Source organism: Ornithodoros turicata, chromosome 2 (genome assembly GCF_037126465.1).
Source record: "Ornithodoros turicata isolate Travis chromosome 2, ASM3712646v1, whole genome shotgun sequence".
Lineage (NCBI taxonomy): Eukaryota > Metazoa > Arthropoda > Arachnida > Ixodida > Argasidae > Ornithodoros > Ornithodoros turicata.
Window position 1 is genome coordinate 5,548,924 of NC_088202.1, and position 12,286 is coordinate 5,561,209.

General features: G+C 46.6%; 1 protein-coding gene across 1 annotated transcript in view; it reads left to right on the forward strand.

The window, feature by feature from the left end:
* Positions 1–3,003: 3,003 nt before the first annotated feature.
* LOC135383031 (phospholipid scramblase 2-like) overlaps positions 3,004–12,286 on the forward strand; it is an 82,719-nt gene continuing 73,436 nt past the window's right edge. The window contains exons 1-3 of the mRNA XM_064612664.1: positions 3,004–3,100; positions 4,315–4,730; positions 9,222–9,299. Of these exons, the coding sequence (XP_064468734.1) occupies positions 4,355–4,730; positions 9,222–9,299 (454 nt within the window). The 5' untranslated portion in view covers positions 3,004–3,100; positions 4,315–4,354. The remainder of the gene's footprint in view (positions 3,101–4,314; positions 4,731–9,221; positions 9,300–12,286) is intronic.

Genomic DNA, 12,286 nt, shown 5'->3' on the forward strand with positions numbered 1-12,286 from the left:
AATTTTTGGAGGACAGACAACACTCCAGTGAAGAAAATTTGTGCGAAACCGTGATCCATTATGATGTCACCAAAATTACACCGAAAAAGGCTTACGCCATGCACGTTATTACACCTTTAAAGGTGTGAAAAGATTTAGAGTGTACGTTCACCTCAACATCGTCGACCCTCTACCCCCTTCATCCGGTCACTCTTACTTTTTCACCTGTGTCGATCGCTTCACTAGTTGGGCCGGCGTCTCTCCCATCACCGACATCGCGACCGATGCGGTGTGCAAGACATTCCTCTTGACCTGGCTCGCCAGGTTCAGGGCTCCGGCTGCTGTCACCGCTGGCCGCGGGCGGCAATTCACCTCTCGCTCTTTTCAACCCCCGTCTGAGTCACCTCGTCGGTTCTCAGCATTTCCACACTACCGCGTACGAACCTTCCGCCAGCGGTCGAGCGACTACATCGTCAGCTGTTGGCTGCCCTACGTGCCTTGACGACCCGACGCGTTCGACAGATCACTTACCGCTTGTTCTTCTCGGTATCCCCACGGTGCTCAAGATTGACTCCGGACGTTCGGCGGCCGTGGCTTTGAATACCGCGCGCTACTCATTGTTCTTTCCTTGGACCTTCGGCCAAGTTGTCGCCTGGAATAAATGCTCCTTACTCAGACGACCCTGCCTCATCAATATACTCTTTTCGCGTCAGACATATGTTCCCGCGACATATGTAGAAGGGGTGACACGTGCATCTTGCTCCTTCTTACACATTTTCTCCTCGACCGCTCCGCAGCCCTGCACTTTCATCCGCGTATATAGGTTACTTATTTCCCGATATCTTTAAACGTTTAAACCCATTAAATATCAAATGTACATTTCCGCGATGACATAAAATTCGTAAACTATGTCTCTCGTTTGTCGTCGGTCGTCACCAACGCAATCAAAGCGTGTGTGAACATGTTTGATTCTGCCGCACTCTTGTACCCTTACGCGACCTTTCACGTCGGTTTGGAGTTTGGCGAACGCAGGTCTGTGTTCGGTCGCTGGCAAAGGTTTCGGTGTGGCTGAGACGTTGAAGATCGCATCTCTGAAGCTCAGAGTTATCAAGGAATTGATGCTCTTAGGAAGGGTTCTTCGGACTGAATGCATTTAATAGTAGGTCCACCCACACGGCCGTGAGAGATGTTCTTGAATACGGTAAGGCGTAACAAAACCGTTTCGTAGTCATAACCTTTGTACGAGGGAGTCAATTCAGCGAATTCTATATTATTTTCACGCAGCATATCAGCTTGACTGGTAATAAGACGTCTCAGCGTGACTGAAACACAGGTGAGGTCTCGTTGCTTTACAGGTCCTTACATTGTTTTTATGGTGAGTCGCTCACGTCGTAGCTAGGCCTTTTTGCTTTGCAGTTTTGTCGTGGAAATTGGCCGCTGGACGTTCGAACGCTGGAAAAGACAGGCTTTCAACGAAATGGTGCACTGAAGCGTCATGGTATTAATGTGTCAGAACTTGCAGTGTCGTTCCTGTGGGTACTGTGAATCTTCGGATTTGCATTTCTTTTTGCTGTGTGTTGTGGTCGATACTGGGCACTTCGATACGAATGGCCAAGCCTGTTTGGATTCGAATTTGGATGTATCTAGTATTTAACTCTTTGTACATCTTTTGTGTATCTATGTATAATAATTGTGTGTTACAGTTCACATTCGTTCTTCTGTGGTGCCAAACTGACGTGTTGCACTTCTCTCGTTCTTTTCCTCATTTGATATGATAATATGTGATACAGAACGCTATCGAAAGAGTGTATCTATTACAGCCCAGGAGGAGTATATGATAGTATATGTATGAATATAGGAGTGTATGTATGGTACTCCTTCTAGAAGTGGTAAAAAAAACTTCTCCACAGAGGTTCGCAATGGGACAAGCCGTTTACTTCTATTCTGCAGTCAATGTGTGCTGTTTTGGAAAACAGTGTACGGGCTCCACGAGAAAATGTGCATGCCGTTCCACGTGCATGTCGTCTTACGACTAACACCCAATTTATACTAACGTTAGCAAATGAACTTTGTTGGACATTGACAATGTGCACGAGTGCAATTTTCATGCTCGTAAGTAAGTAAGTAAGTATTATCTGAAAGAAAGGAACGAAAACATTCATTCATTCTCGTGCTCCATATCTTTCACACGGAGAGCACGGATGTCTCTCGAACCAGCATAGCGCGCCAGAGTATTCTTGGCCCCGGAAAGCACGCGCATCTCTCAACATGATATTTTCGTTGTGGAGCAGCTGTGTGTTTCAACTGATTTTTCGGCGATCTAATATTGTGTTACATTGATACATAAAACGGCTGCGAAGCAATATGTCGGGCTCCGCACACATAGTACAAGTTGAGTGTCTGCATCATATGTGTGCATTTGCATGAGCTAAATAAATTATGTATGATGCTGTCTCCTGCAGCTATATTCTAGCAAGCCAGCTTATGACGGGTTCCATGGCTTCCCTGAACACTTGTCGTTTTGCTCATCCATTCCCGAAGCGGGGTAGTGAGGAACTGTATCCGTGCAATACAAAATGGGTCTTTCAGAAGCGTACAATAAAGTAATTCATGTTTATTCCAGTGTGATGCAGCCTTTTCGTGCTTCGTGCTTCATAATGGCAACTCAAATAAGCTCCCATGTGGCTCAGTACGCTTGGAGAAGAAATCAGTTCTGAAGTCGCTACTTCGGTTGCGACCAGTTGCAAACTGGGTTTTTGAACTGGGACCAGTTCAAGCTGGGACCACCTGCAAACTGGATTTTGAAGTGCGACATGTTTGAACCTCTCCCATTCAATAACATAGTTTGAACCGATCCCAGCCGCAAATTTATTTGCCTGGGTTTTGTGTAATAAAACAGAGAAAGGTTGAAAAGACAATATGCTAAAAAACGTCAATGCTTATTCTCGGCACTCAAGCATGGTCTTCCTCTGTTTCTTCGATTCCCTCGTGCGGGTGCAAGAGGTAGATGAAGACTATTAGAAAGTGAGCATAGCATGCGAAGAAAACTAGAACGCTGAACTGACTCTCAACATCGGCAGTGTCGATCCCGAGTACGAGATTACCCAACGTTGTTGTTTCAGTAAGTTACAGCATATTGTCCTCTTTCGAACTAGAGTTTTCTGACGGTTTCGAAAATAAACAAAAAATTATAATATACTTCAGAACTAGCTTTGCTACCGTCATCTGTCACAAAACCTAACCACGTTTCATCTCATAATGTCATTCTTCTTTGTGTCTTTCCTGTACCTACCGCTCAACGCTTCGGTCACCACGTGAACATTTGACTCTAATCGTAATTGGACTAGAGTTAAGCGTAGGGTGTGTCAGTCTATTTGTGTGGCGACATACTGCACACGATTCAGGGTAGAACTGCGGATAAGTTCGATCACCTGGCGTTCTTTTGACGTGCGCCTGGAATCTCCAACACACGGTGCTGGAATGAAATTGTTACCGCAAGGTTTGGCGCTAACTCTGCAAAGCCAGTTGCCACTTCCGAGATATCCAGCATGTCCAGGCACTGGAGTCACCTCCACAACGAATGTGCATTAATTACCAGCGTCATTTATTTGAACACGCTGGGGAATTTGGAACGTTGATATATCAACCATGACATCTATTTGCAGCTGGATTTACGTATTCACGTTCGGACATATGTGCTGGTACGCGTACTTATGTTAACTAACAAACCATTTACGTAGTACCAGTGCACTTCTGTAATACCTTGTGGTCTTATGAAGACTCGTAATGTTGTTCGAAATATCGGCGGCTCTCGTCCTGAGGCAGGTCCCTCCATACTTCTTGTTCATAGCTTTTCATAACCACGACCTTTGTTGTGTAACCCCCTCGGGCCCTTCAAGTGCCACTAAATAATAAAAAAAAATCTGGTCGCAGAATGAAATAAGTGGCTAGCTTCACACCAATAGAAAGCGAACGACCCTCATCCGCTGCGTCGTTGGTGATTTATGAGCTGAGCAGTTTACGCGCTCTTTCTCTCTCCACACCCTGCCGAAGAAGGACGAGAACGCAGATCGGGCTTTCATTGTCGGTCCTCAAACGACCCGCAAGATGATCGTGGGATATTACTTGAGGAGGCAAATCCAAGGCCTCTCTCCCCGCACTGTGGCGCTTCGTAAGAAGGGGACGAAAAGCGCACAAATATTCACACTTTAGTGTCCGTTGAATGTATAACTAACTAAAGTAAATAACGATTTTCAATGAATTTTGTGTGTTCGACACTCGAATAGTTTGGTTTTCACGTTACACTGATTTACCAACCGTTCTCCTTGCCCCCAGGTTGCCACAGCAAAGCGTCAGGAACCAGTTAGCATAAGACATGCCACCGAGACTAAGACCACAGGGCCCGCGCCATTTCGGACACCAGACCGCAATGGCACAACAAGTTCGGACACCACGTGGACAGCGCTCGCCAAGAACGAGAGGACAAGAGTTACCGGTAGAGCGAGCCCAACAGCAAGCGCAACAACAGCCGACACGGCAAATGCGACAGCAAGCCCAACAGCAGCCTGTACAGCGAGTTCTACAGCAACCGGTACAACAAGCTCAACAGCCCACTGGCCAACGTTATACATCTAGACCACCGTCAATGGCAATGCCAGTTGTAGCTGCAAGTGCCGTTTGCCCGCCAGGTCTGGAATACTTGTGTGTCCTCGACCAGCTCATCATCAAGCAAATGGTAGAATTATTTGAAGGTACGTGTGTCGATCTCGTTGTTGCTATCATATGAGTGACCCAAACCCCATTACCGCTTATCGCCGCCGCGACCAGGCTTACTGTTTTAACTCGGATTTCCTTACGCAACAAAGTTGTTCCTTAATCGCATATGTAAGAAGTAAAGTAATGCAAATCATGCCTGCAACTGCCCAGAAGTATGTCATTGAATAATATAGTACATGGTTTCGCAAAAACTCCCGCTGAACAATCCAGCAGAGCTCTCGCATGTCTATGCGAACTAGTCCTCTTGAGACTGACGCAGACCTTAGTTATCCGTGCGGAATCAAAACTCGAATTATCATCACCATCATCTTAAGACTTCTTCGTACAGTTTAGTGTACTTATAGCTTCCAAAGAGGGTTGTGGAATCTCCCTTCTCTTTCGCGGGGTGTTTTCACTGCTCAACTTCACACGTATAATTCGTGATTTTTTTTTTTTTTTGTTCCGTAGTGTCATCCTAGCCGCGAATCAATTTCCGTTATTGTCGGGGTCCGCTCGCCATGACCAGAGGAGTACCCGCAGTCACTTGTTGAGAGCGCCTGTATATACGCCACGCTGCTTCACACCTTTGTTGAGGACTTCCCAAGTGACATTAATGAAACTCCATCAATAATACCATTGGTCCAGAGTTATCGAGTCATCTGCTTCACCCCAACGACGCACTAATGATTCTTTCATAACGAGAGTTGAACGACGCGATTCGTTTGTGATTGACTTTGTGGGTAACAAATCAAGTTTTGCGCGGAAATCCTTTTTTGTTGCGCAGTTAGTACGGTATATGTCCCGCGAATGGGTAAAGTGTTACAATGAAACACAATGCGAAATCTGTAAGATCACCACCAACTCTCCCTTTTGCTCTAAGACGACAAAATAATTTCAGCATCCGAACGACGTTATCAACATTTTTATTCGATACGGCACGGTATACGGGGTTTTCAAAATGTTTGTGAGGTGCGCGACGAATAAAGCAATACCTCCTACTAAGTGAATATCGTCTGCGTCAAGACCAGGAGCATTTTGCCAGAAGTCTGGAGCGGCTCCGAACTCAGCTTGAATTTTATGTAAAACACATGACCAAGAAGTACAAAATCCTATACCTGGTCAGTGCAGTGCCAAATCCCTTCTTTCGTGCTCCTGTTTTCCGGCCGGTGGTTTGTGCATAAAAGGACATCCATGTGTACTGATCAAACCTGCTGAATGGCTGAAGACTGTCTGGAGCGTTCTGTCTGTTCGGTGTCGTCGGAAGCGCCAGCCAGAACTTGTTCCACGGACTCTAGCACTGAGAAACACATATTTCGTTCTCTTGGGGTACCCTATTCGTTCTATTAGGTACCCTGTCGCATTTCTTTCTGTGACGATTATACGTGCACATACCATATCGCTCAATCCACTGCACGGATAACTTGTTCTGCGGAAAATTGTAGGATTGTAGGACGTTTTCATGTGAAGAGGTTTCAATACACCATGCATCGAATGGCCACGTGATGGTGCCGCTTTGGTTCGCTGCTATTCTTGCAGTAAAGAAAATGACTTACTCAATTTCGTCGATGTCGAAGGCTGCACGAAGTACAACCACCTGTAAAGCCCTCCAGGCAATGTACTTGACCTGGTCTTGTCTAATATTTTGGTGACCACTTGTGCCCTGTTCCTAACGACCCTATGCTTCTGGATACCTGGCATACTCCCTTCGTTACGCGTATTACGCTACCTTTCTTTCTCATAGCTCGAGCTTTTAAAGGCTGCACTCTCAGAAAAAAGGGAATCAAAAGGGAGTCAGACGATGCTCGGACACTCTCGCGAACAGAGAGGGAGTTGCCGCGACACCCTTCCGTGTCCGTATTTAATGCCGGGTGTTGCGTAGACTCCCTTCATGGAGGGGTGTTAGCCTCACTCCCCAATGTCTATGACGAGACCATGCAACAGTGCGGTATCGTACACTTATCATTTGTTACGATTATCGAGACACACGTGCAAATAATGAAAAACAGATGAAAAAGACTGTGTCTCACATGGCCAAAGTAGTTGTATCCCAGCAGAGCACATTTACTTTTCGCAAGCCCTGGCTGTACCTAGAAAAGCCGTTGGTGGCACATACAATTGTAATGTTCCCAAGATTACATACTTAGGAACAGGGACTGCAATTTTACAAGGAAGCTTGTGCCTACATGTTGTTTCATTGTGCTCATAAGGATGCCGCTTCGACAATGCAGTATTTTTGTTATAATTGTAATTGGCACACGGATCGGTCGTTTCATTCGAGGGAAAATGTCCGTGGAAATGCTCTCTATTGACAAGGGAAGCGGTAGGTCAAGTAAGACACACAATGTCCGATAGAAAGGGCGAGTTGATGAAGCGTATGTCTGTCACCGTTACGAAAGTGTGTCGGTCCTTCGTACTCTAGGACCGGGTTGTAAAATTTTGATTCGTGCAGTATTGCAATCCCAATGACTGCTTTTGAGGGATGCTCCCGCTTGGGTAGTTCTATGGGACTACCTAGATTCTTGAGCAAGATGGAGAGGCGCCGCACCTGTTCGTGTTTTGGGGCGAAGGCAGTATTGTTTTTGTAACGCTTTACAACACAGACCAGTATCTGCAAAAAAAGGAAAAAATAAGAGACCAATGGAGTAACATCACTTAATAGCAGAGTGGAAAACGGAGTGCCTAATATTATCTGCAGTGTGCTTGGGTAGGGCAGTCAAGGGAACACCTGCAGGAAGGGTGTCAGGGGAACACCTTTAGCAAAGAGAGTCAAAAGAACACCCTTACAAGTGGAGTAGCCTAAACACCCGAAATGGAGTTATATGTGTGACGAGCGTGGACACCCCCAAGGGAGTTTCTCATACTCCCTTTTTTTTCTAAGAGTGTGGGTCTCTATGAATCCTTCGTTGAAATTTAACCGGCGTGTAAGTCACGTCCTTAGTACTAGCTGCGTACTCTTGGTATAATATGACACATCACGAGCAGCATTATTCGTACCAGTATTGGGCGAACTATAGCGACGGTTACGTGGTAATCTATTGTAGAAGCTACTCCTTCTATCTCGTACTCTATTGTTTCTTTTTTGTTTGTTTGTTGTTACTGTTGTTTGTTTGTTTGTTTGTGCACCGATTCTTTGTTTACGTTGTAGCGCGGTGTTCCTTGGTTTTATTGTACCATTATTCGCTGTCCTGAATCGACAGGGGTCCGATCCACCTTTGTAAGGGATATGAGCAAATGAATGGAATGCAATGGAACCAAGTTGGAATTCGCATCCCTCTCCTGGAATACTACTTCGAACTCAATTGGTGATAATATAGAACGGGCGCGGCGACATTTTGTGAGAATATACTGAGATCGTTACATTAATCGCTCACACTACTTCGATTCTGACGACACATTGAACCAGTTATATTCCTCTACAATGTAGGTTACTAGGCAAAAGCGTGACATATTGTGTTTCTATAAGTACGTTCGTGGAATGTTTTACTGACCATCGAGTGTCCTCAAGAACTATTCGTAGTATAGTGCTCTATTTAATCCTTCAGTTTTGCAAACAATCTCCTCCCCTGCCTTGTATGACCGTTTGCTACACGAGTCCTTTCCCGCATATTGACCTTTCTAATACCACTGTTCGTGATTTCCCTGTATACTTCATTGAATGTTAACTGCTTCCCCTTGTGTACATGTAGCGTCCTTCAGCGGACGGCGAAGTGGTCGCACCTCCGGCATCGTGCAGCGCGACCGTAAATTCTTTGGACATTGAGTTCTCAATTTTCGGGCTTGACGGCCGAGGAGCCTCCAGCTCCTGTTCGTTCGGGAATTGCTTACTCGTTCGCCCATTCTCACACACCACCACCAAGGCTGATATCTGCTCGTAGGCACAGTAAAATACAGTTTGATTTCATTTCATACTTCATGGAGGTCTGAATTCAGATGCTGTAAAGGGAGCGCAATATATGGCTCTGCATGGAATGCACGTGAGAGCAGTAGCTCCGCAGATTAGTATCACATTCCAGAGCTACCACTCTCAACTTTATGGATAGTTGACGATATGCTATAAACCGTATACCGCGTTGCATTCTAATTTTTGAATCAGGTTAACGCTTTTGGTGGTTATGCGGGAACGAAACTGGAGACTGCATTATCCAATTCAAAGATGATACATGCGAATGTGTTGCGTGTAATTCCTCTTCATGCGAATCAGCGTTTTGAGCAATAGAACAAGCCAACTATTTGAGGTCACTGTCCTTCGAGCAAGTAAAGAAACAAGCTGAACCAGTGTGCTGTGAGTGCACAGGCGCATGACAAGCTTTTGCGGAGGACACTTGCGCGAATGATTACTTTGTATCCTTGTCGTCGCAGGGCCACTACGTTCGTCGTTGTTATAGCAGAGAAAACTGCATGAACTTTAACCATGTCCATTAATACGATTCAATGTCTGAAACACTTGATGTTGGTAATTCGGCAACTTTCTTTTTAACATATTTCAGTGCTCATCGACTTCGAGACACAGAACAAATACGTCGCCTACAACAACCAGAGTCAGAACGTGTACTATATGGCTGAATGTAAGTTTTCCTTGCTAGAAGAGGGAGCAGTAGTGTTTTGTGGATCAACACCACATTCTTGTCATCGAACCCTCACCTCAGTATAAGAAAACACCGCAGGTCGCCGTCGTACCCGAAAATCGGGGATTTCCATTCTGGGCAATGTAAGACTTCATTCATCTGTGTTGGGTTCACCGTTATATGATAGTGGTTCAATAAGTAGCTTTAAATTATGAGATTGGATTAGAATTCATTAAATTAGTAGCAGAATGGGAACTAATACTCTGAGAAACAAAGCATTATCATTGTTTGGGAAGCGCGTGTATTCCAGCAGAGAAGTTGTTTACCTGAAGGTGCTAAGCTGCTCCTTTTAGTGAAGTTGAAGCCTAAGAAGGTGCGTAGGTACTCATTAACCGCTTGCTAGACGTTTTTTTTCGGAACCAATCTTCTGGCCGACAAGGTCCTCCTGAGACCGCCAAATACCAGCTCAAGTGGCATAGTGGTTAGGATGATCGCTTTCCACGCCGAGACTGGGAGGTGACACGGGTTCGAATCCTGCCACCGGCTGTGCTGTCTGAGGTTTTCCCAGAGTTTTCCGAAGACTTTCCAGGCGAATGTCGGCACAGTTCCCGCTGAAGTCGGCCCAGGACGCATACTAGTCCCCGTCCCCCAGTCCTTCCTGCTGTCCTCGCTCCATCTGTCCACATCTGCACGCCGCTCATAGCCACAGTTGCTTCGCGCCGCTAACACGGAATTAAAAAGAAAAATAGATGGTATGGTAATATCGATGCGGCTTAATTTGAAGATCACGGATGATTGAGGTGGTCCTAAGTTACGTGACATATGCCTCCGGACGTTGTTATGTAGTTGCAGCTAACGACGTTTTTTTAAATGCGATAACAGTTCTTTCAGGTATTGTTGGAGCTTCGGTGTCCCCGTCGCGTCAGACTGCTTGGAGAGGTTTCTTTCAGTTCAGCGGTTCAGTAGCAGCATTTAGAAAGATTGGAATGATTAGAGGAGATTTAGTTTGATTGGAAGGGTCTGTGCGATGACCATTCCGAAAACATGAAAAAGCCAAGCCTGGTTCCTCTGAAGTATCTGATATCACGAATTTATCGTAACTGTTCCCCTAGACCGCTTGCTATATGCTAAAACTCTCCACTACGTGGCTCCTCTTGATTCCATGTTCGCGCCACGATGCAGCTGATGTTATGAGTGGTGTACAGACATGGACGGAGAGAGAGAGGATAGCGGGCGACAGTGGGGTTGCTGTGCGTCCTGGGCCAACATCCGTCTCTGAAGTCTACCGGGAAATCCAGGGGAAAACTTTGTCAACACAACCGTTGGTAGGATTCGGAACCCACCACTTCCTGATTTTCTACAAGACCTTGGCTGCCACAAACGAGCAGGCGCTTTCACCCGCCTAGCCATGCTCAGTGCCTGCACAGCGCCTCTCATGTGATGTCATCAATGTTCTCTGGATACATGGCCGCTGCGGAGTTACAGCACAGGTTATAGCAAATACATATATTGCCCAGATTGAAGAACGACAATAACTTTATTTTGAGATGATAAGTGAGGCGTTACAGCTCACCAGCAAGTATGGCGGCGACGCAATTACCATCGAAGCTGTCGAGGTACCGGAACTATCCTCCCTGGCTGACACCTCCCTAGATGTTTTGGTTACCGCCGATCTTCAAGCCCTTGGATTAGATCCCGCCGATGCTCTCCCTATAAGGGTTAGGGGTAACGTCCAAACCTCTGTGCACATCGGCTCTGACGTTTATTGATCTCCGGTAACGGGCAATATTTGCTGTTTGGGATATGGCCTTGCCGCAGTTAACACAAGCTTCGGATAGATTCTCCACGGTTCGAATCATGTGGCAGCGCCCGAACGCACATCCGTCATCACCACGATGTCGGCTGCCTGTGCCCTGCCGAGCAGTAAACCTGGGGTCCGTCCGAAATGTGGAGACTAGACGCCACCGGCATCTCGTCCGAACATCCCGTCGCCGCTGCTAGTCGTCCCGCCATAGAGCTGTTCGAAAATTTTATAGAGAATGTAGGCTGTCGCTATCAAGTGCATCTCCTTATCAGGGACAGCCATTACGTTGCGTTAGCCGCCAATCCTGGCATCGCGGAAGCAATCCTGCTTGCCCAGGTCCTGGTTTCGCGATCGATGACGCTGAACTCTACAAGCTATACCACGACACCATCTCAGAGTACTTCGACGAGGGACACGCTGAAAGGGTACCTCCGTCGTCCCACAGCCCAGACGTACAATCCCACACCATACCGTAATACGCCATGAAGTGGTCACAACCAAGCTACGCTTTCCTTTTAACCCGTCTTCACACGTCGATGATCAGCTCTTCCTCAACCAAGTTCTACGCACTGGACATAACTTGAACACAGACCTGCTTCTGCAACTTGTGTTATTTCGCGCTTGTCCCGTCGCACTCACCGCTGACATTCCTAAGGCGTATATGATGTTCTCGTTCATCCGGAAGATCGCGACGCCTTGTGATATCTTTGGATAGAGCGTCTTCCGTCTCCGGATACACCGTATCCGACGCTTCAGGTATGGCGCATGACCCGAGTACCATTCGGAACCTCGTTCAGTCCGTTTCTACTTGCTGCAACGCTTTGCCACTATTTCATTGCCGTTCCAAGCAAATACACGGATTCGGCTCGCCGGTTACGCCATACCTTTTAGGTAGACGACGCAATTTTGGGTGCAGCTTCTGAGCACGACGCTGCCCGAGCGTACCAGGACGCCGTACCCTTTCTGTCTGAGGCTGACATGGAACTTCGCAAATGGTGCTCCAACTCCCTGTAGTCAGCCCAGAAGCACACCCTAAGGAATCGAAAACGAAAGGTGCATGCTCTCGCGGACGCACTCTCGCGTCTTCGTAACCAAACTTGGGAGTAATATGGGTTGTGTAGACGTATTTTTGCAATTTTACAGATGTGTGGCGTTCCCCTGGAACAGATGTGTGGGTGGGGCA